At 33.3% G+C, this 25,424-nt stretch overlaps 2 protein-coding genes across 2 annotated transcripts; both read left to right on the top strand.

The window, feature by feature from the left end:
- The first annotated feature begins 4,187 nt into the window (after window positions 1-4,187).
- Window positions 4,188-12,891, top strand: LOC108344676 (uncharacterized). The gene is made up of 20 exons (XM_017583124.2): window positions 4,188-5,569; window positions 5,719-5,922; window positions 6,228-6,332; window positions 6,418-6,483; window positions 6,570-6,734; window positions 6,960-7,034; window positions 7,116-7,270; window positions 7,559-7,694; window positions 7,789-7,858; window positions 7,981-8,108; window positions 8,388-8,444; window positions 9,628-9,813; window positions 9,946-10,038; window positions 10,767-10,852; window positions 10,947-11,013; window positions 11,113-11,179; window positions 11,254-11,390; window positions 11,536-11,627; window positions 11,711-11,777; window positions 12,243-12,891. The coding sequence occupies exons 1-20, from the start codon at window positions 4,346-4,348 to the stop codon at window positions 12,405-12,407; spliced, it is 3,345 nt and encodes a 1,114-aa protein (XP_017438613.1). The 5' UTR covers window positions 4,188-4,345; the 3' UTR covers window positions 12,408-12,891.
- A 10,822-nt stretch (window positions 12,892-23,713) lies between these two features.
- LOC108326034 (ethylene-responsive transcription factor ERN3) lies at window positions 23,714-24,559 on the top strand. The gene has a single exon (XM_017559272.2). It carries the CDS (start codon window positions 23,733-23,735, stop codon window positions 24,420-24,422), a length of 690 nt encoding a protein of 229 aa, XP_017414761.2. The 5' UTR covers window positions 23,714-23,732; the 3' UTR covers window positions 24,423-24,559.
- The last annotated feature ends 865 nt before the right edge of the window (window positions 24,560-25,424 follow it).

The raw sequence follows: 25,424 nt of genomic DNA on the forward strand, positions 1-25,424 counted from the left end.
CTTCTTGAAACCAAGATCAATGACTTTAATCTGTGAGCTAGTAAATTTCAGGCATACCTATAAGATACATATGGTTGTATATACTGTTATGTGCAGTGTGGTTTAGTATCACGAGTTCACACATTCTAAGGTGTATATTATTATTCTCGGATGAAGAATCTATGCATATATAGAAAGTTTCTCTTTTCTGTATGAATCATCCTGCAGGTGTATTCATAACATTAAATACTAACATGATATGAATTATTATAGCCCTCTTATATATGTATTTGTTTATTTCAAACTGCAAATGTTGAACTTAAGATCTACTCTATTTAGTAATGAAGTCCCAGTGAACAATGTAACTAAGAGTCATATGTGACCTTGGTGTAGCTTTCTGCGTATATAACAACTTTGAAGTAACTGTTTGATGCATATATAGCCTTACGTGATGTAGAGAAGCATCATGGTTGACAGAGGGATCTATTTTGGATGTGTCTATATTTCTTCTGTGAGTGAATTTGTGAAACAGTTGATGGGTGTGCCCCCTATCACTTCTCCCATTCAATTTTTAGTTTGTAATTTGCTTGCATTCAATTTTTATTCATATACATTGTGTGCTCTGAGTTTAGTTTTCTTATATGCATTCTTTTTCATTTCTGTTTTAAATCATCCTTATACAATTCTGATTTTTGTCTAACCATTTCTTTAGGAAAAATGATTGGACAAATGGTGCGTCGCCTGTATTGTAAGAAGCCGGAGAAGAGTGAAATTCTCAAGAATCATCTAAAATGGTTAGAAGAGAGAGAAATAGAAAGTTCTAAGAAGCCGGAGAAGAAACTTGATGTAGGGCGTGAAATTCTCAAGGATCATCTAAAATGGTTAGAAAAGAGAAAAATAGAAAGTTCTGAATTTCCCGAGGATGATAAAAAGATCTTAGAGAAGAGAAAAATAAAAAGTTCTGGATTTCTCGACTATTATAAAAAGAAGTTCGAAGAGGAAAACAAGTCAGGGAAAGATCGTGGCTTGAGAATCCTGTGATGAAAGCTTTGGATGCAATGATAGAGAAGGAAGAAAGGGAGAAAATAAAAGAGGAGAGAAAAAAAAGAAGATAAAAAGCTTCTAAGCCGCCTAATTCATAAAATGTCATTTTTTTTTAGACTCAAACAATAACACAGATACAAAACACTTTATACAAAACACTTTATACAAAACACTTTATACGGTATTTTGTCGTGTAGTTTTATCCTAATATTTTACGTTTTTTACGTTCATTGCTACTTCGTGGAATCTTTCCTTGATGTCCCTGTTTTCTTGGTCATAAATGTGTCAAAATAAATTATACAGTAGGTAGGTAACTTAGTATAATCTATCATTACTATTATTAATATTATTAATTGACATTTTTATAATTCATTACCTTAACATAATACATTCTAGTTAACAAATTTATATCAAAATCATAATTTTTGTTTTATTTGTATCTTTCTCGGTCATTTTGGATGATTCTTGAACCTAACTTCAATTTTTTATATTTAAGATCCATTTTTGTACTCTTATTTGGCAAAAGAAATTTACCAAAAATAAAAATAGAGTATTTTCAAAATTTGCAACATACAACAAGACCTATATCAACACTATGGTAGACAAGGATACTAAACATCTTTTCGATAAATTACCTTAAATTAAATATAGAAATGGTGAGAAATGATGGAAAAAATAAAACGCAAATGTAAGAGTTAGTATAACATTTGTTCTATGTGAGAAGCAAGAACACGTATAAAGAAAAAAAAAAAAAACCAGCTTGATATATATAGATGTAAATGAGTTTTAAGTTTTTAAAATTTCTTTATAATTAGTATGCATTATAAAAAATATATTTTTGAGTACTAATATTTTCTAGTTTTACCTAATTTGCTTATTATTTATAATTTTGTTAGGTTTTTTATTTAAGGTATTGTGTGTTTTGGGTTCCATATTTTATTATGATTTTGTTTTAAAAAATGTTTTGAAAAGTAGAAAAAAAATATTTAAATTGTCTTAAGTTTTAATTTCTAAGTTACATGAGTAATAAAAACATTTAAAATTATGCAATACAAATGAGTATTTGGTAGGAAAAAAAAGAAAAATAAATAAGGTTTTTTCATAGTAATTCTACTGTAAATTTGTCGTACGCTCCTTCTTTTCCTTTCTCCTAAACCCACCCCACCTTTTTTTTTTCCTTCTTCCCGCACCCCGACAATTCTTCTTCTCATTCCTTGTTATGGTGGATCAGGCTATTGCAATGGAGACGGAGAGAATCACCATCATCAGTATAAGTATAAGGTTGTACAAAAGGGAAGAAAGCGAGGATAAAACAATTATTTCACTATATTTATGGGGTGCGAAAATAAAAAAGGGTAGGTGTAATAAGAAACAGCTCATAGTTATTCACGTAAAACTAATAATGTCCATAATAAATCTTATAATTACAATACTCGTTTATTTATTTATATATTAGTAAACACTATTTTAAAAACTAAAATGATTGCATGATATGTAAGTATAGAGACCAAGAGAGTTTGGAGGACAAATACAACATAACTTATTTAAAAAAATCTTCTGTTTCTAATTTGTTAAGTATGGTTGTACTCCTATATTCACGTGGTCAATTTGTTAATGTTACTTTAACATTAATTCTCAAACTAATTTATTACAAAATAGTCTCAATGTCTCACCTATGTCTACAAAATAACAAAATATCATAAGCAAAAAGCAAAAAGTATTTGTTTTTATATAACTGTCTTCTTTGAGCATTGGTTTTTTTTTAAATGAATATGAGTTATTTTAAGATGAAAATGAGTTACACATAAAACTTTGATATCAAGTTAGTATAGTATATAAAAAAATAACTAATAAAGTAATTAATAATCTTAATTATGGTGAGACATGTTATTTATATTTATAGTTTGAGTTTTTGTATAGATAAACTCGGACCGTATTAAATTTTAACTTAAATCATAGGCTAATATAATTAAGTCTCTTTGTGTAATATTTTAATAACGAAATAATAATAAATCAAGTACGTATCAACTTAATAATTCAACATATATTAAATTAGAAATGAATCATATTTAATATACAATACAATATTCATCATCTCTTTATACAAAAATAAATTGAGTTTCTTAATAATTTAATGTATATTAGGTTAGGAATCAATCATATTTTAATATATAATACAGTATTCATCGATAACAATCATTATAAATTAAATTTCTTTAGATAAAGAACAAGTCAAAAGATTAAATATCCTTAACACCTAGTAAAGAAAGAAGAAGAAAACTATCAAATTAAATTCATTATAAAATTTGATAATTTTAAAACTAAAAGCCCCGAATAACATTAACTAAAATAACTTATTATATTTAAATACAATATACATGTTTATAGCTAATTAACTACTAACTAACAACACTATTATTACATTTGAAAATTATTTTACGGTTTAATTGTACTTTATTTGTAATTTATAATATATTAAAATTTATTAAAAATACAACTGGAAGTACATGCATCAATGAGTATGCGTTCTTATTTTTTATGACAGTAAAAATTAAAAGTTATTTAAAAATATATAATTAGTATAATAGATTATTTAGAAAAGTTATTGACATACATAAAGACATAATTTTTTATTTATTATATTTTATAATCATCATTGTATAGAAATCTTTGAAAACTTTCATAAAAGATTAAAAGATTATGATCTCTTTTGATTTTTATTGATTAGTATAATCATGCAGTAAAAACAACTTAATGTTTATAAGTAACTTTTAAGGAATGAACACTAAAAAAATATAAGAATAGAAGAGGTAAAAAATGATAAACACCAAAAACCATTTACAAAATCCAATATCCCTTAAAATAAAAAAGAAGTTTACAACTAGACTAACACTTTAAACTATTACATTAATTTAGTTAAAAGGATCAATCATTAGGTATTTTAAACATAAATATATGTAATAAATTAAATTTAAGCATGAAAAAAAGAAGAACAAAAAAGCACAGGCTAATGATGATTGATGACTTAGAAAAAAAAAAAACACAGCTAATAAAAATATGTGGTTGCCCTAATTAGCCCCCACTCCTGTGCACGGTAACCTAACCCTTTTCGCACTAATATTACCATCCATAAATAAACCACAAGTAACAACACAATACAGCAAACTCCTCACACCCGCAGTAGTAGTATATATAAAACGACACACAAACTCACACACCCCGAGGGAGAAGAGAGTGGGCAATTCTCTCATCAACAATCAAAAACCCTAACCTCGCGTGCTCTGTCGCCCCTTATCATCTTCATTTTTTTCTCCTAGCCGCCATGGATCCCGGGGTGCAGCAATCGCAGGTGGCCGCCATCCTCGGTGCCGATCCAACTGCTTTCGAGACGCTGATCTCGCACCTGATGTCTTCCTCCAACGAGCAGCGTTCCCACGCGGAGACTCTCTTCAACCTCTGCAAACAAAATGATCCCGATAACCTCTCCTTGAAGCTCGCGCACCTCCTCCACTCATCGCCTCACCACGAGGGACGTGCCATGTCCGCAATCCTCCTCCGGAAGCAGCTCACTCGCGATGACTCCTACCTCTGGCCTCGCCTCTCTCCACAGACGCAGTCCTCCCTCAAATCGCTCCTCCTCTCCTCGATTCAAACTGAGAACTCCAAATCAATCTCCAAGAAACTTTGCGACACCATATCCGAACTTGCCTCTGGAATTCTACCGGATAACGATTGGCCGGAACTTCTCCCTTTCATGTTCCAGTGCGTGTCTTCCGATTCCCCTAAGCTTCAGGAATCTGCGTTCTTAATCTTCGCGCAGCTCTCGCAGTACATCGGCGATTCTCTCACTCCTCACATCAAGCACCTTCATGATATCTTCCTACAGTGCCTCACCAATCCATCCGTTAATCCTGATGTCCGAATTGCTGCGCTTAATGCTGTTATTAATTTCATTCAGTGCCTCTCTGGGTCCGCCGATCGTGACCGGTTCCAGGACCTGCTGCCCGCAATGATGCGCACTTTGACCGAGGCTCTTAATTCTGGCCAAGAGGCCACTGCTCAAGAGGCGCTCGAGCTTCTCATCGAGCTCGCGGGCACTGAGCCAAGGTTTTTGCGGCGGCAGCTTGTGGATGTCGTTGGCGCCATGTTGCAGATTGCCGAGGCCGAGTCCTTAGAGGAGGGAACTCGGCATTTGGCGATTGAGTTTGTGATCACTCTCGCCGAGGCAAGGGAGCGTGCCCCTGGAATGATGAGGAAGTTGCCGCAGTTTATTAGTAGGTTGTTTGCAATACTCATGAAGATGCTTCTTGATATCGAGGACGATCCTGCGTGGCACAGTGCCGAGACAGAGGATGAGGATGCTGGTGAAACCAGTAATTACAGTGTGGGGCAAGAGTGCTTGGATAGGCTCTCCATATCGTTGGGTGGAAATACCATTGTTCCGGTTGCATCTGAACAGTTGCCCGCTTACTTAGCCGCTCCGGAATGGCAAAAACGCCATGCTGCACTTATAGCACTTGCTCAGATAGCTGAAGGCTGCTCGAAGGTATGCATTGGAGATGTCTGCTCTGTTGCAATAATTACATGTGTTAGTTGTAGTTGATCGTGATGAATTATTTATTTTTGTTTAAAAATATTTGTGTTCGGGTGAGTGTGTGCTACTGTGTTTTAATTTTCTTCTTTTGATTGCTACAGGTCATGATAAAAAATTTGGAACAAGTGGTGGCCATGGTATTAAACTCCTTTCCTGACCAACACCCCCGTGTAAGGTGGGCAGCCATTAATGCCATTGGGCAACTATCTACTGATTTGGGTCCGGATTTGCAAGTTAAATATCACCAAGGAGTGTTGCCAGCATTAGCTGGAGCAATGGATGATTTTCAGAATCCTCGTGTACAGGTACACTGGCCTTATATCTAATTTATTTTCTTTATTATTGCCTATAATTTTTTGCTCAATGTTTTAGAAATGAAAATTTTCTGATTCTTTCAGTGGATATTATTAAGCACGGATTGTTTACAATATATATTGTAAACAACAATTGCAATTTTACTTTATGCAAGTTAAGTTTATACGAATATACTGCAATTATATGAAATGTGTATGATTTGTTTCTCTTATTCTTTAGTCATTGAGTGATTTGTAAGTGGAGTTAATTAAATAAGCTTCATAGTGTAATTATTCTCAAAATATTGTTTACACAGGCACATGCTGCTTCTGCAGTTCTCAACTTCAGTGAGAACTGCACACCTGATATTTTAACGCCATATTTAGATGGAATTGTCAGCAAACTGCTTGTACTTCTTCAGGTATGTTAATGCTATTATGGTCATTTTACTGAATTATATAATTGAATTTTTCCTTAATTTTGGATATTCTCTACAAACGTTTCAGAACGGTAAGCAGATGGTTCAAGAAGGTGCCTTAACTGCTTTGGCATCAGTTGCTGATTCTTCTCAGGTACTTTGGGAACTTCTTTATTCAATCGACATTTATAATTATTACTTTTCTTTGGATTGGTCATTTAATACCATGGTCTTTCTTAGGAACACTTCCAAAAATATTACGATGCTGTAATGCCTTATCTCAAGGCTATATTGATTAATGCGACTGACAAATCTAACCGGATGCTTCGTGCTAAGTCCATGGAGTGTATCAGTTTGGTTGGAATGGCTGTTGGGAAGGAGAAGTTTAGGGCAGATGCTAAGCAGGTAGGTGTTTCTTGGTACTTTATTTTTTGATTTGCAAGAATGTATGGTTGGTTTTGTATATTCACATTTTATACTGCTTATCATTATTTGGAAAAATAGTTGGTCTAGAATTGGAGAGGGGGGGGGAGGGAATTGGAAGTTAGGTGCTTCTGAAACTTCTTTAAACACTTCCTTCTCTATATGTTCAGCTAGATCTCATGATTTTAATATTTATATGCGCTAAAGGTTATGGAAGTTCTCATGTCCCTTCAAGTATCTCAACTGGAGACTGATGATCCAACAACAAGTTACATGCTACAGGTATGTTTTCTGTTATTATTTATATAGCATATGCATGAATGCCTATCGGACTTTTAGTCTAATGACTTTAATTTGTTCCAGGCATGGGCTAGACTCTGCAAATGTCTAGGACAAGATTTTCTTCCTTACATGGAGTTTGTTATGCCTCCATTGCTTAAATCTGCTTCACTTAAGCCCGATGTAACCATTACATCAGCTGATTCAGACAATGATATTGATGATTCTGACGATGAAAGGTCTCAATTTTAGTCCTTCTCAATTATGAATTTTAGTCTTTAATAATGTTCGCATCTACTGCACTTCTTGTCATTTTGGTTCTGTTCACCAATAGTTTAAGCCTTAAACGTTAAGGCACACATATTGCTTTACTCTAGTCTTTTTTATTATGATCACCGTCACCACCATGACCACATAAAACTAATATCTACAAAATCCTAATGCACATTCTCATTTTCTAATAACAATTTTATTCTACTGGAGAATCAGAACTGCGCATCAATACATTTTTTGTTTATCCATTGTAGTATGGAAACTATTACTCTTGGGGACAAGCGAATTGGGATCAAGACTAGTGTTTTAGAGGAGAAAGCTACAGCGTGTAACATGCTTTGTTGCTATGCTGATGAGCTGAAGGAAGGATTCTTTCCATGGATTGATCAGGTTAGAATGTTACTTTGAATCCCTTTAGGCATTGAGATTTCTTACTGTGTCTTTTTACATATTTTCCCATGTTAATAATTTGAATGATATACAGGTCGCTGGAATTTTAGTTCCACTCCTTAAATTTTATTTCCATGAGGAGGTCAGGAAGGCAGCTGTTTCAGGTATAAAAAATGATTGTTCTTGTGTATGATTTTTTCACCATTAATTTTTCCTTACACAGGTAAAGGGATTTATAATCATTACCGTAACTGTTTAATTGTTATAATTTCCATCAACACTACAGCAATGCCGGAGCTATTGCGATCTGCAAAGTTAGCTATAGAGAAGGGGCAATCTCAAGGTCGAGATTTATCCTATTTGAAATTTTTGACTGATAGTGTAATCCCTGCTCTGGTGGAAGCATTGCACAAGGTAAATTGTTATCCAAGGTTTATCCATTCTTAGTTGTGTTATTTTGGAATTTATGTGTGCTTTTTAGAAGTGGATATCTTTTTTATTTGATTTGAAATTAAAAAAATGTTCATAGTTTTAAATATTCAAGTAAACGTTTGTGAGTAGTTTAAGTGACTCAGTTGTGGCTTGAGTTTGAGGACCAAGGTTTGCGTAGATTATATTTGTGGTGAGCTTTGCCTGACTTATCTATCCCTTGACGTTTCCTTGCTAAGATTTTCCCATCTCTTTGTTTTGCAGGAACCTGACACAGAGATTTGTGCAAGCATGTTGGATTCATTAAATGAATGCTTACAGGTTTGGATCATGCAACAACATTGTCATATATATGTGTGTGTGTGTGTGTGTGTGTGTGTGTGTGTGTGTATATATATATATATATATATATATATAATGCCCTTGCCTTTTTTGAATGAATTTCTATGTATTGTACAAGGGCATGACTATTGAATATATCTTAGCGAAGTTGATGTTATTACTTATAATTAAAATTTGATGTTTATCATTATTATTATTTAAAAATAGAAGTCTATGAAGAACCTCAATGGAACTGCTATGATTTATTCTTCTAATCAATGCAACCCCTTCTAGGTTTTGTTGTCAATTGGCAAATAAAAACTAAATTTTATAGTTTGGTTACTTCCTTGTTGATGTTTGGTTTGTAGGGGGGTTTAAATTGGTAGTTGACTTGGTTACAATCTTTTTATTTTGCACTTACAACTGCCTGTTTGATAAATGTTTCATGATAGGTGCACTTCATATTTTAGTCAATATAGTTGTAGATTTGTAATATTTGTTCCATATGAAATTTGGCTTCTATGTGAAGTTTGCCTCCTTTTATTTCTGCTCAGCCTTTTCTAGTATCCCATTATAAATAACTATTTAAAGAGTTTTTTTATCAGGTAATTTAATTCCTATTATGTTGATTGAATCTGTTGGAGATTCCAAATTGACTAGAGATAAAGCAAAATTATAATGAGTATGATGCAAACTTCACTTCATAAGCTTGTGAGGTTGAGTTAGGTTTAAAGTTCATTTTCTAATGGAATCTTTTTCAACCACTGCATTTTTGGCTTTTGTTCAATCTCACTAGGAGGCCCTATTAAGGAGAGCTCATCTAGGTTAACATTCTGTCTAGAGGTAGAGTGAGACTGAACATTTTATTGGTGAAACTATTAAGCAATATTGAGGTCTGTGGTTTTTCTATAAACACGATTCACAGTATTAGAATATTTTGGTGTCATTAGATTCAAGTAAACCATGCCTTGTGAGAGAAGGCTAAATTGTTGTTTATTTTCTTCCATTTCACGTGCATTACTTTTTGTTAAGTAGTGTGCATGGGTATTACGAGTTGTTTTGTCAGATGCTTGGGTAATTATTGATCCATTTCTTGTGTCTTTTTTGTTTTTCCCCCTCCTTTCCTATAGTGCATTATAAATCTGCTTTGGATGTGTTTCAATGTTTCTGTTTCCTCCTTTAGATCTCTGGGATGCTTTTGGACGAAAGCCAGGTCAAATCTGTTGTTGACGAGATTAAGCAGGTGATCACAGCTAGTTCAAGCAGAAAACGGGAGAGGGCTGAGAGGACCCAAGCTGAAGATTTTGATGCCGAAGAGGGAGAACTTATTAAAGAGGAAAATGAACAAGAGGAAGAAGTTTTTGACCAAGTTAGTTTTTTTAATCTAATCTAAAATTGTTGAAGATAACATAACTACTAGATTGTTGCCATCTTTGTGTTTTTAAGTTTTTACAGTTCAGTTTGTGGTCTTCTAATTTACGTATACATTACATTGTTGCAGGTGGGTGAGATATTGGGAACTTTGATCAAAACCTTCAAAGCCTCCTTCTTACCTTTCTTTGATGAACTGTCATCATATTTGACACCTATGTGGGTATGTTTTTGAGGAAGCTAGTAATTCTATTTTATAGATTTTCTATTTCCATTCATTCATTCAGCTTCTGGCCTTATCTTCTGTATTTTCTTTTGGTGTGAATTATGGAATTGATTTTAAAGATGTACATGCTGCTAATTTTTGAACTTGGCCATTTGAACAGATTGACAGCTTGTTTGTCAATATGCTTCTGTACTTGATAATCTTGTAAAATGCATTCCTTATGCCATATTCAAGCATTTATAATATCAATAAATCTTTACTTCATAAAGGAAAGAGTGAGATGATCACCCTAAAGTTTTGTTTACAAACGAATCATCAATTTTTCTGAGATTTTGAATTGAGTGGTGATTGAGTGCAACTCCAGGTATAGATCTAGAGATATACTTGTGGAGCACATAATTCAATCCTATACGTTTATAATATGAGATCTCTTTGTCTTTGTTCTCTATTATTTACACTTAACCTTGTAAAGCTCATGTTTATTTTCGTTCTCCAGTGCAAGCTAGCTTGCATAATACTCTTGTTTTTCTTTCATGAAATGATAGTCTACCATGATTAAGCTCTAAGGTTTAGCTACATTCTGTTATTTGAATGGTTTATTCTATCATCCCAAGTAGATTTCTTAAAGGCTTTTTGTGCCATCTTATTAACTTCAAGCATGATTTTCAGGAAATAAAACATGTATGTCATGGTTTTTAATTTTTTGTTTAATATTTCGGAAACAGGGAAGGGACAAGACTCCTGAAGAGAGAAGGATTGCAATTTGTATTTTTGATGATGTTGCAGAGCAGTGTCGTGAAGCTGCTATCAAGTAGAATCCATTTGTTGTACTAGGTTTCCTTTTTAGCGTGCAGTGATAATTATGAAGACGTGTTATTAACCATTTTTATATGCCAATTGAGCAGGTATTATGATACATATCTCCCATTCCTGTTGGAAGCCTGCAATGATGAGACTCCTGATGTCAGACAGGTTAGGATTAGGCCCTCTCTGTTGGTTAGCATTTTAAAACCATTTTTATTGTATAAGCTGTTTGATTGTTGATATTGGTATTTCCTTGCATTTTCGCAGGCTGCTGTCTATGGCCTTGGTGTTTGTGCAGAGTTTGGTGGATCTGTGTTCAAACCACTGGTTGGAGGTACGGTTGATATACATTAATAAACTTGTAAAATGCTCTATTTCATGCAGTAACGACTAAGTGTTTTATTGCAGAGGCTCTTTCGAGGTTAAATACTGTGATCCAGCATCCTAATGCTCTTCATGCAGATAATGTAATGGCATATGACAATGCTGTATCTGCTCTGGGAAAAATTTGCCAATTTCATCGGGACAGTATTGATTCTGCCCAGGTCATTAATTGTTCTTGTAGTTTATAACCCGTTTCTAGGGTTTTGGTTCCTGATTATGTCTATCATTATTACAAGCAATCCTGAGCCTGACTTTATTTTTTTTGGTTGAAATTATAGTTTTGCTAATTTTCTGTTATGTTTGCAGGTAGTCCCCGCATGGCTAAACTGTTTGCCAATAAAAGGTGATTTGATTGAGGCCAAAGTTGTTCACGATCAACTTTGTTTAATGGCGGAGAGGTTGGGCCATAATTCCTCTTTTCAATTTTCTGGTTTGCTCATGCTTATTTTTCTGGTGTTCTAATTGTCGTGTTTATTTGCAGGTCGGACAGGGAGCTGCTGGGCCCAAACAATCAATACCTTCCAAAAATAGTTGGAGTGTTCGCGGAGGTTAATTTTTTCTTGCCACTCCAATTTTCATTTGCTTTCCTGAACTTGAGGGTTTTTAACTGTTTTTTACTGGTAGGAATGAGTAGACCTTTTTGTTTTTTGTGAAAGGACTTGTATATAAATCAAGTCATAAGGAGAATGTGATCACTTCTCTAGCTTGTCAACTAAGAACGTACCATACTTTATAAGACATTCATTATTTTAGTTGATGTCATGAAATCATTTCAGTAGTGTTCTTTCGTTTGAGGAGCCAGTGCCCTTTTCATACTTACAATGCCATGTATGCATAGCTGACATTTTCGCTTCATGCATTAATCCCACCAATACCGTAGTGTTTATGCAACGATCATTCTTCTGTTCCAGTAATCAAGGGGCACATGTAGCGAGTGTTTTTTTTGGATAATGTGTATGCTTTATATTATATTTATTTGGTATTGCTTTTGTATTTAATGCCCTTTGCGACAGGTTTTATGTGCTGGTAAGGACCTTGCGACAGAACAAACAGCTGGCCGTATGGTTAATTTACTGAGACAGCTCCAGCAAACTTTACCACCCTCTACTTTTGCTTCTACATGGTCATCTTTGCAGCCACAGCAACAGATTGCATTGCAATCCATCCTTTCTTCATAGTTTTCACTGCCTTTATAATCCATCATTTCTTCATAGCATCCTGGCTTGGCATTTGGTGTATTGCTCTTCTTGGGAACAAGCTTTTTCCAGTTTGGTGGTCTCTATTTGTTACTCATTCTTTTTGCCATAAGATGGTTTCCATCATTCATTCTTGCATGGTGTTTTATAGCAGCAACATGGCTTCAGTTTTGAGAATGCAGAGTCAATTGTGATTGGAAAGGGAACTTCCTGTAGAATGTGTATATTATGAGTGTTAATAGTCCGATTGAGTCCAAAAGAGCATGTTAGGCAATTGTGGTGTGGGAGCTTCTCGTTCTATTCCTCTTATTGTTTTTTCTTACCATATCGCGTGAGAATATAGGGTTGTCTTTGGGGCAATTCTTGCAGTTTTGGCCTATTATTGTATTTGTTTTATTTCAATATCAGACAGTATTAAGTGTACCATATGAAATTTTAATGCTATTTATCCATTAAGGTTGCAAAACTTGTTTTTCAAATCCATCATTTGTTCACAATTAAGCTGAGGCTGAAGAATATGATTTGCACTAAGCTGGGTCTCTCAAGAGGTGTAGCTGCTTTTTGTAAAATTATTGTGTTGAGTGGAAAGTGTGGATAGGTCCTTTTCACTCCAAAGTCATGCTTTTCCAATTTGGACTGACCGCGTTTTATCTGTTTGTTTATTAAATTTGAACCAATTGACCCTTAAAATTAGATATCAACTGGTCAAACTGATAAAGATTATCAATGCTTAAAATTGGCGCGATTTGGTATTTTAGAAGTAGTTTATATCTTTAAAGAAAAATATAAATAGGTGGAAGTTATGCTATCCATGGTCATTAATTTATCTAAGAAACATAATATTTGCTTATATTAATCTACAAATTATTTTAATATACGGTTTTTTAACTTTATAATATATTAATATTGTAACATCCCAAAAATACAGTATCAATTATATAATAGAATAATTACATCTAATAATAATTCAGATCAGTCTTACATTAAGAAGAGCGTACGGTTATGGCCGAACAACCTTATAGAAAGAGTTACAAATTTAAACTGTATAGTGGTACAAATCTGACCGAACGGTCATACAAAACAAAAGGAGAAGGTGATCGAACGATCACCTTACTATATTAATAAACTACTGACCGAACGTTCTACTGTTCGGTCTTAACTTCTACCTTGACCAGGTTCTCTTCTTCCAGCGCCTCTTCGAACAACTCGTCTCCTTCTGCTCACATCCACATGCACATGGATGATCATTGCAATGACAAAGACGAACGTACAAAACATGACAAGACAGGAAACACAAGGTAAGCTTATGTAATTTAATTCAGTTATAAACATACATTTCATACAATCAACCAAACAATATAATTCATCATACGTTTCATACAAAACCTAATACTAGACTGACTGTCCGGACTGTATGAAATCTGTGTAGCTACAGGCGTTCGTGCACCCGGGTGATGTAGTAACTGGGATGCCCTCAACAGCTGCCACCCGAGGTTAGTCCTATCTGTCCAAAGTACCCCTAAGGACTAGGACCTCCTGCCGTTCCCACACATGACTTACCCTCCTTTACGTGAGGATGAGTACTCACGGAACATCAGGATGAACCGCCAGCTTAGCATGCCCACATTCATACTTTACCAATTCCAATATTCATTCACGAGTCGTTCTTCCCCAGAACGCTCGTCCATAATCCAAAACATTTCAATCAATATCATATTCTCTTATCTTTCATTATTATTCATCTCACTTAAACCTTTCTCACAAAGATTCGTACGGGTACCAAATACCGAACGTTCAACCCTAACTCAGAACGAGACCGAACACTTGGAGCGAGACCGAGAGGTCTCTAGTTCCAGAATGGATTTAGACTAAAAGGATTACTATCGGGTTGAGACAGAAACCGAGTACAATCAAATATCACAAGAAACGAATGGAACGAACGTTAGTTACAAAGTGAGTCAATTAGATGAACTGACTCTTGAGGACTTCAACCGAACACCGAAATGACCATGCCCATTACTAGGACTCTATGTCGTAACCAATGTATACAGACACTTTGAGACCTTTCAAGAATAATACTTAGAAGAATTCCCATGAAGAAACCGAACGCTTATGAAAACTTAGATTATTTGGGTTTAATATCAAGAAATACGAATGCCAGTTAAAGACTGAACACTATAGTGAGCGAACCCTAGTGGGCTTGAACGAACGCTCTTATTATGAAGTTTAGCTTAAGGAGCTAGAACGAGAACCTGGTGTAAGACCAAACACTTGCTTAGGACGAACACTTGGTATAAGACCAAGTGCTACTAAACTTAAAGAGAAGAGGCTTGATAATTATACTAAGATACTATTGGAGTAGTGTTTAAGAATAACTAAAATATACAATTTCATATATATATATATATATATATATATATATATATATATATATATATATATATACACTTATGTTTATCACAGAATACCAAGACACAACTATGCTTGGCCGAACGCTTGTGCAAAGTAGTTCGAAATGAAGACGCTCGTCCTCAACTAGAATTCTTCCCAAATGAAAGAATTCAATTCTAACCAAGTTTACTAGAAATACCGAACGGTCGATGACCGTTCAGTGACGAACGTACTCTTCCATAGGTAAATTTCATACCAGAAACATTTATATTCCAACTCATTTCTTAACATATAGTTTCATAACTTTATACATTCATATCATAATCAATTTTCATACTTCATACAATCCAAGCATATCAACCATCATACATCATATTCATTCAGTCAATCCAACGAACGTTCATACATCACATAATCATACAAATTAAATTAAATAAGCTTCCCTTACCTCTGAGCGTGAACGAACGTTCCAAGAGGTAGAAGTACAGTTCGTCTGACTAAAATTCCTTCTACCCTCACGTTCAAAAATTCTTCAAACTAAACTAAACAACAGAAAACCAACAATGGCTCAGACAAGACGAAATCATGCAACCAGAACTTGGTATGCATGTACCAGATAATGAACGGCTAACGAGAAGAAGAACTTACCAGTTCAGAACTCGAAACCGATCAGTTCAAACTGAAGCTCTTGACGCCGGAAGTACTTCTACGGTGCCTGAACGATGATTGGAGAAGAGAAAGGGTGAGATTTGGTAGAGAGAAGGGAGAGCTTTTAGAGAGAAGGAGGAGAAATGAGAATTTCAGAGTTTTGGAGAAGAAGATGCATGCAGAGAGTGTGACGTAAAGTTTAAAAATTCAGTTTTTGCTTAAAACGAACGTCCGCTCATCTGCTGACACCTGCCTTCCACTATCGGGAGTTGCTCCCTCCACCCCCACACATCTCTTCCTCCACCACCCTTTTACTTTTTTGCCCCTTCCTCCACCTTTCCTTTACTATTTTGCCCCTCAGTAAAATTTTATTTTTAAAATTATTGTTTTTTAATTTTATTCATTTATAACATATTTCACTGATAACCTACGTAGTTCCTTGTATGAGTAAAATATTTTTCTGCAAAGCTTGGTGATCGTGAAAAGAATTATCAAGCAATCTTCCTCTTGTTCTCGGTACAGTAGGTGGTGCAGTGCGTTTATGGTGTAGTGTCCTTGTCGTGGTTCCTCTCCAGGTAGTCATAATCCTTCCTATAATCCTAAACCCTAAACCCTTCCCATACTTCCAATAATCCTTTTAATATCCAAGCCTATAATCCTTGCATGAGCCATAAAATAAAAACGAAACGAAAAAGCAACGCTGCCTCTGGACGGATGACATCCTTCAACGGATGTCAACATCCGTTTAAGGCGAAACGGATGTCGACATCCGTTTGAGGGAGGATTTCATGTTCTGTCAGACTCTCCAGAACTGATTGTAGAGGAGCGGTGTCCTGGATTGATCTGTTTGGGAGTGTCTGCGAGAAGCGAAGCTGGCGACCACACTGACTTGGAGGTTTGCTGCCCACAATGGCAGCACACTTGTTGCTAATGACATGGTACTTCGTGATTTTCATTGTTTATTCTTTTTCTTTTTCATTCATTTTATGATATAATTGGCATTTTAGAAAATTGGGGAGGTGGAGGAAGAGATGTGTGGGGGTGGAGGGAGCAACTCCCTCCACTATCTGATTTTCGGATCTTCATTGTTTGACACCCGGTGTCTGTTCAGAGGGGTTTGGGTGCGTTTTTAATGATTCTGACAAATATTGTTTTGATTTTTAATTTTTAATTTTAAATTATCTTATTAATAGACATGACTGTATTTCATTTAAATTTAAGTTTGATGACATTTTTGTTTTGAACTTTTATACGTATTTTTTTAAGATTTATTAAATAATTTTCTTACTCTTTAAGTTAAAAAGCTATATTATATATTTTTAATATTATCTTATAAATTACATTATTCTTTTATTAATACCAATTTAATTATTAAGTTATTAATTTTTATTCCAATGTCTTAGGTACAGTTATAAAGCAGTAACCCGTGATGATAGCCATTGATATATGCAATCATTGAGGGGAAAAGTTCATGCCTCGATAATCGTAAGGCATAAGCATCACTATTGCAGATGGCCATTTAAAAGGGAATTATAGGAAGCATTGATCCTACAATTTCTGAAGTACGAATAAGATTCTTTTAAGTCAAAGATACATCGATTGATTGGGATTGTTATATGTATATGAAACAGTGTAAAATTGATAAGATGTTTTCGACTTTTAAAAAAATTTCTTTTTACTCATTTATGAAAAAAAAAAATAGTGTAGGTACGGCTGTGTATATTATATATAATTTCATACATTCCTTAAATAGAATGAACTTTTACAAGAAGTTGATTTTGTTCACAACAATGTCTTACTGAAAAAATGATGTTTTATTTTGTTAGTTCATAACTTAAATACGAAAATTAAAAATAATTCAAGTAATAATGTAAATAAACAAATTCATCTCTGCCATGCATATTCTGTGAACAATCATCTTACATCATCTTTCTGTTACTTCACACCATCTAACACCAAAAATTCATAAAGCAGCAACAGCAGCACGGACCTACCACATTGCCTCTGCGATAACTTACCTCGTGCTACTGCCAGTTAGCCGCATACATCTATAATCTCCATATAGAAGCCAAATTCTGTTCTTTCTCTCGTCCTTTATTCCTACAGCACACACATCTTAGTAATTTATCTGTGATATGTCATTTATTAGTATTTGGTCAATAGAAAATTATCTATGAATTAATTTCTAGTTTTAATTCGTAAATAAGATTTGTAAATAATTTATTCGTAGATAAAATTTATATATAATATATTTGTAAGTAAAAAATATATATGTTTGAATTTTTTTTGTCAAAAAAAGAGTGCGAGTCATTTAAGATAAAAATTGGTTTATTGATATATGAATAAAACTGAGATAAGATCTATTTACACAATATTCTCGAAAGCTTAATTTAATAAGAACATAGAAAAATATGAACATAGAACAGTACGTATGATTAAAAATATTTATTCCCAGTGTCATATTTATTGGTAAGTATGGATAGTTAAAGTAATTAATTGATAATATTATGAGTAATGGTATAATATTTACCTTCATTTGACATAGAAGATAAAATAATCATAAAATATAAATTCTTATATTTTCAAAAGAAAAAGTAAAATATAAGGAAAGGTAAGTAAATGTAAAAAAATTGTATGTTAAATAACCTTTTCCTCAATATCACTTGACAACAAATTATGATTTAATAGTATTATTATTGATATTTATTGAGAGATTATATTTTATTTAATTTATTATTTATATATCAATTATCAAATTTAATGAAATTCGTGACATATTATGCTTGTATTTATTATGGTATAATATTTTATGAGAATATGTGCAAGATATTATAAGAATATTATATTTATTTAATATTATTCTTCAGCTTGAACATAGGTAAAGAATATCTTTTAGATTTTATTTTTTTTTACGGATAAATTTAAGTAACTGGAAAAGAATGAATTTGAAAAAAAAAATGAGAGGAATGTTTTACACAAGAATAAGTGATTAGTTAAAATTATAATTGAATAAGTGATCAATTAAAATAATAATTGAACGAGTGGTTTGTAATGTTCATTATAGACTAGTGCACTATTGATGTTCTAATGCAATCAATTTTTTAATAAGTATATTGGGTAGTTGTAGTACAACAAGTGTCATATCCACATAAATTTAGAAGAATACACAACTGCTTAGAATGTGTTTCATTGGAATAAAACAATATTTCAGTTGAACAAAATGAAGTAAAATGAATTTCAAATAAAAATTTGATTTCAATATGATAAAGATATGTTGAGATTAGATTTCACCGCTTATCCTTCTCTTGTACTAATCTCGTTTTAATCCATCTAGATGCAATTATTCATGTCTTGGAGTGGTATTTAAATGTAACTTTATATCTGTTTCTAACATTTAGAGCCTAAGATCATTAAACTTCAATATGATTTCTTAGTGACTATTTGAATGAATAATTTACTTTAAGTTTAGGACTTTATAATAAGCTAGAGCCTTAGATATATTCCAAACATCTAAAAGGAGTAGGAGAATTAGTTAGACCACAACTTAGAACCAGTTCCCACTTAATCCCAAGTTAATGAGTGATCTATTTATCCAACAACAAACACAAACTAATTCACAAACATGTAAACAAAGACATACTCATATTAAAGGGCTACATCAAACCTCAACACAAGAGACTTTAGCTGATAGAGGACTATATCCTGAAACATATATGAGAAGAACTTGAAAAAGAACATTTGCAATTCAAAGGATCTATGACAAGGTCAAAGATCAAAACACGTCTCCTAGAATCTTGAATCTTATAATCTTTCATGAAGAGAGAAATTTAAAGAACGTGAAGATCATGAACAGAATAATTTAGGAAATTAAATAAATTGTATTTTATTATTTTAATTGCAAACAATTTGTTTCTATTTTTCAAGTTATATTTTTGGACCCAATGTCCTTGGACTTTCTTTTGGGTTTCTTAGGTGCCTTAAACATTTGTACCTATATACAGGGGCACCAAATACATATGTAGATACTTTTGAGTCATAATATATGCATTTACATTTTTTAGAGTGAATTCTCTTGGTTCTTGATTTAAAACTCTGATTCTTATCAAAGATTAACATCTTTATGGCAAATCTTCCTTGACTTATCAACATGCTAGATTGTGGCGTCCCCATCTCTGTTTTATTCTGCTTTCTTCTCTGATTTATTTTTATTGTGCCCCTTGAGGATTCATATTCAAAAAAGATCGATCTCTTTCGTGGACAAGATCATATCATCTAGTATCTAGAGTAAGGTTCTCGTTTGAATATTCTCTTTACCATACAATACTATCATGTACCGAGAATAAAAGTTGGAAAAGTAGAAGTGAAAACATGAGTGACTATTTAGCTTCACTTCATAAATAATCTAAATATGTTTTAAGATAATTTTTCATTTGTAAAACCCTAGAAAATGATATTTTAGAAGTGGTAATAGTTTAAAATAGTGAGACTCGATTATTTTAATATTAAATGATTTATTTACAAATAGTTTTGTTATAACCGAGTTTCATTATTTTAACGTATCGTCTTTGTAGAAACCATTTTTTAGAGTTATCTACCTTTTCTCTAAGAGTTCTAACTCTTGAGTATTTTCTTTGACAATCAAGAGGTGTCTAATCGATCACGACAACCAAGTCTACATTTCTAGCTGATCAATTTATGTCTTAGAATAAGTAAGTTTTGAATCTTTTTTCCTCTTTCGCTCCTAATCTATTTTTGGAAGAAGTAAGTGTCGTTGCATGTGTAATCTTGCTTCTCCTACTCATTCTTGGTTCATCTAGAGTTCTAAGGACTCTATCCGTTTTTAATTTGGTGTTCCGTAGGTTCGTCTAGATATTTCTTACGTTTCAAGTAATCGGCGGAACGTTCTTTGAGTTGGGGTTGTTTCTTGTGAGGTAAGGGAAGCTAGAATTCTTGCTTTAAGTTTGTGTTTGTATCATAAATCTTGTATTGGTATGAATTATGGATGATTTTGGAGAAATTGGTATGATTGGGTGTATACTATGTATGTTTAATTGATGATTTTGATAGTATGATATGAATAATAATTGAAATGATGTGATTGTGATGTTTTCACTGTTATGATTGTGTGTTGGGGAGTGTTATTGTGGTTTGAATATGATTTTAAAGCATTTGGAGTAAGAGTCAATTACTTGGATTTTAAGCTTAAAAAGTGAGGTTTGATGAGTGAGTTTGAGAAATAAGTATTGGAGTGAAAAGGAAACTGGTTTAGCATTGTTATGAGGTTATTTGGGACTTGTGACAGGTGTGTTTTGATTAAGAACTTATATATAGCACTTAAGTAGTTTTTTGTTGAGGTTTTGAAGTGTTTTTAGTGTGAAAAAGGAGGTTTGGAGTAGTGGTATTTAGGAGTAAGAGGCGTGTACTTTTTTGGACAGTTGGAATTGATTAGGAGAACTATTATGACTTGTCTAGACTCTTGGTTAAGATAAATATGAGATAAAATGAATTAGTAGTTGAAATATTGAATTTTGTATGGTTTTAGTTTCAATTTTTTGAGTTTTAACTAGTGAGATTTCAAATTTGAAGTTCTAGGTTATAGGTAATGATTTGTAATCTTGAGTCCATTAGAACTTGTTTAAATGTTTAGGTTGCAGAAATTTGGTGTAGAAGGTGAAAATTTGAGTTAGGTGCTTTTGAAGTGTCAAAAAAGGGTTTGATGCACTAGTCTTGAGTCTAATGATCAAATGGATGCTTACTTCTACTTATAAATGTGTTTTCCCATCAATTCTAATATTTAGAGATACCCTTTGATCAATAGAACAAGTCTCAAGTGCATCAAAATTCAATTTTGAAGAGTTCTATGTGTTGTCTTAGTGCCCCTAAGCGTCACTGAAGGTTTTCAAGGTTTTGGATGTCTGTATTGGACGTTTTGTAGGTCATTTTGGGGGGTTTTGGACCCTTTCATAGCTGTTGGTGAGAGTTTCCAAGTCAGTTTCCTTGCCTAAGTGTGAGTATCAAGTTGCTATGAATAAAGTTGTGTTATTGTGTGATTTCTAATTACTTGTATGAGTGTTTTTATTTCTTTTATGTATGATCAACAGTTTAATTTATTGTTATATTATATGAATGTGAAGTTATCTCAATGGTTTGAAGGGTTGGATGGTTAGTTCCAAGGTGGAACTTCTTGGTTTGGTTCAAGTATTGTTAGAATGAATGCAGTTAACTCAGTCTTAAGAGTTATCCTAACACTCTAATGGTCATACATTCTCAAGTACGCATGTCGTGAGAGTAGCAGGAGGTCTTAGTCTTGGGTGCTTCCAGTATGATCCAAGATGAGTGATAACGAACTAATCTTGTGAGGGTGATACGGTGAAACTTATTGGCAATGGCTTTGCAAAGCAATAGAGGCCACCACAAGTGCATAACTCGCCATAGCTTGACATTTATTCTAAGTCCGAATAGTCGGTTTAAGTCTTTGCATATTAAGATGCTTGGATTGGTGAATTTTACATATTTGATTTAAGGATGATAGGTTATAAATTATATATGACTTGTTTTGCATTATAGCTTACCTTTGCTTTTGTGTTGTTTGTCTTTGTGTATGTTTTCTCTTTTTGGATGATCATCTTAATGGTGTGAGCTTAGGGAGACATTCTTTACAGTTGCTCTAGCGAGAGGTGAGGGTGAAACAGTTAGGAAGTCAAATAATTCTACTGGTGTAGATCTTGTCTTTCATAGGTTTGTTTTCTTATAATAGTTCCTTTATTATTTATGTAATATTCATTTTAATAATATTTTACTAATAAAAATGAGATAGGTAATTAAAAATTAAATCAAAAGATAACTAAATTGTAAAATTTTTTAAACAAACAATTTAAAATATGGAAGAAAAAAATTATGACTTCTAAAATGTTTTTGAAAAATAAAATGTAATTTTTTCCCCTCAAATAGAAATTGTGGAGCTTGGGAATGCTTTTTGTGGGTTATCTCTTTTGTTGAACCTTTAAAATATATTAATTTTTTTAATATATTTTAAAATATAAAAATTATATATTAAAACTCTAAAAAACCAAAAAAATAAATAGAGAGAACTTGGACTCGAAAGTATGGGATAGGATTAAACTATAGTGTGACATAAAAAAACAATCATGTGACTAATTGAGCATTATTACTAAACAGTGTTTACAATGTGGGAAGGTATGTATCACTACATGTTTTACTAAAAAAGAAAATGGATTTTCTTGTTGAAGGAGGTATAGATTGTTGTGAATTACAAGATGCTACAGGGTAGACAAATCTTAAATGTTTAATTTACATTTTTAAATGTGATTATTTATTTAAATACTTACATTTGACTTTGTATGACGTTTTTCTAAATTTTTCCGTTCAACTTGGTTAATGGCTTGTGGGTTTGATCGGCATTAGCAACGGAAGTGGCAATTCCTGTCCAATTCAACACCCATTAATAAGCAGAATCAAAATTCTGATGAAAACAAGTTTCAACACACATTTCCATAGATAAGTCAACCAACAATGAGACAATGAATATATGTCGCATTTATGTGATGGGCAATTGGCTGGAAAAAGACAACATCATATACACAAAACCCCATTGTTCAAGACTGAGACATGGTGTCATGGATTTTCCACTTCAAATGTTCATTAGTGGAACTGTTTTTATCACCAAATATACTGTGCTTGAACAAATGAAACACATGGTTAAGGTAAGGAGAATGCATTTTAACAAGTTGGGTGAGAAACGACATACATACACACACATGCTAGGAGACAAAAACAAAAGTTAAGACATTGTGGTTGGCTCTGAAATAGGTCATATGTCACATTCTACGACCATGAAATGTAAGTGGTGTGATTTCAAGGTGGAAAAAACGTACAATTATTATTTTTTTCCTTCTTGTTTCCATAAAATAAAGCCACATGGCCCCGTGCATTTTGCAGAAATGCATAGGAACAACATTAAAATTTACAACATTTTATGTAAGTGGTCATCACGAATTAGGCTTTGTCTCAATTCGGTTGACCAATCCAAGCCAGGGTGATGATAAGTGAGGACAACCACTACTACAACTACAAGCCAAATACAATCCCCACAACAAACAAAATACGAGCTTTCCACTACTCAAAGCAACTCAATGACATTTTTCAAGTTTCACATGTATGTACTATATATATATATACTTGTTTTTGTTATGTATTGCACTTGCATTGATGGGTATGGAAGATCAAAAGCAAAGGACGAAAGAGAAGATGAAGAACAAGAACAAGTTTGTTGGAGTGAGACAAAGGGCTTCAGGGAAATGGGCTGCAGAGATCAAAGACACGTCAAAGAAGATCAGGATGTGGCTTGGTACTTACCAAACTGCTGAGGAAGCTGCTCGAGCTTATGATGAAGCTGCATGTCTCCTTAGAGGTTCAAACACTCGCACCAATTTCTCTACTCAACCCTGTACCACCATTGCTACAAATTCTCCTATTTCTCTAAAACTCAGAAATCTTCTTCATCGTAAAGCCATGTCAAATCAAACTCAAGTTCAAAACCAGCCCTCTGGTGTAAGTCCATCTTTGCAAGGTGCAACTACTCCAAATGGTAGTACCATGAATAACATCATGGTCATGGAAGAAACCTCTGCTTTTGGTGGTGAAGGTGATAAGTCTTTGTTTGTGGTTCAGAACCAGGTCTCTGATAATATGTATGGATTGGATATGAATATGATCAATTGTGTGATGGGTATCACACCAGATGCATCTCAGCTTGATTTCTCTTCTTGGCCTTTTGCCCAACAAAGGATTAACGAATTACCATTACCAAAAGATGGATTCAGTGTAGAAAGGCAATTATCAGACTCGGTATATACAACGAATGAGTGCCACCATTTCGAGGATACGTATGAATATGACGTCAGTTATCCTCTCTCGCACTTTTTCTGCTTCACTTGATATCTATCTTTCAGTCTCTTCTCAACACATTTGATGAGGAGGAGAGTTCTGAAATGGCATTTAGTGGTTTGACTAGTATATAATACTTAGTTTGTGTAATATCACCTTGTATTCATGTCATTTTCTCTAGAGGATGAATCAAGAACACAGAATTTTCAAGTTTCACCTCTGCTTCACCAAGCAAGTTTTACTCTGCCCAGAATGTAGCAGTTAATTTCAGCTACTCAAAGTTAACCCATTAAATATTTGCGAGTTCGTGATGACTTATTGTCAAGACATGAACTAGGTAACGATCAAATCCACATATTTTACATCTTTGAACTTGTATTCATAACAACTCATATCGAAGGTTGGACATCAATTTGCAACGAATAGAGAATCGTATCTCTTAGACCTTTTATCAAACACAAGGTTGAACCCGAGTTCATAGCTATTAAACACCTTTGGACACAAGTTGATAAAAACTAAATGAAAGCCTCTTAAATCAATAAGGTTGGATTCTGGTTTGATGATGAACAAATAAAAAAAGAAAACACGATCTTCATAAACTAAGATTGGACATCCACATGCATGAACTTATAAAAGAATGTTGGGTTTATAAAAAAGGAAATTGGTTGAAGAGAGACACCAATAATCAAACCTAATCCAATTATAAAAGCATATACATCGTTTTTAATTCAAAACCTTAACATAATATATTTATAGATCTTTCATCCGGTAATGTTTCACTTTCTCATTTCTAATCGAGACTTAGATTTACATTTTAATTTCAAAGAAAATTTATAATATTTTGTGATTATTATACTAAACACAATTATGCTTAAATGTAAAACATGCACTAGAGCATAAATAACTTTATATGATGGATAAAATTAATCTATTATAACATGTGGATTGGTTCAATAGTTATAATAGATATGCATTTTTTAATAACTATTCATAAAAAAAAACTCAGATAGTAAATATAAATTTGGGGATGGAAGGAATTTGCTACAGTTATAT

The sequence above is a fragment of the Vigna angularis genome, chromosome 1 (genome assembly GCF_016808095.1).
Source record: "Vigna angularis cultivar LongXiaoDou No.4 chromosome 1, ASM1680809v1, whole genome shotgun sequence".
Classification (NCBI taxonomy): domain Eukaryota; kingdom Viridiplantae; phylum Streptophyta; class Magnoliopsida; order Fabales; family Fabaceae; genus Vigna; species Vigna angularis.

What these genes read in the sequence shown, in the direction of transcription:
- LOC108344676 (XM_017583124.2), top strand. Translation starts at nt 4,346, where the DNA reads ATGGATCCCGGGGTGCAGCAATCGCAGGTGGCCGCCATCCTCGGTGCC. An exon ending in CAACAAGTTACATGCTACAG is followed by an intron (nt 7,035 to 7,115) that starts GTATGTTTTCTG and finishes AATTTGTTCCAG; the next exon opens with GCATGGGCTAGACTCTGCAA. An exon ending in TAGTTGGAGTGTTCGCGGAG is followed by an intron (nt 11,778 to 12,242) that starts GTTAATTTTTTC and finishes CCTTTGCGACAG; the next exon opens with GTTTTATGTGCTGGTAAGGA.
- LOC108326034 (XM_017559272.2), top strand. Translation starts at nt 23,733, where the DNA reads ATGAAGAACAAGAACAAGTTTGTTGGAGTGAGACAAAGGGCTTCAGGG.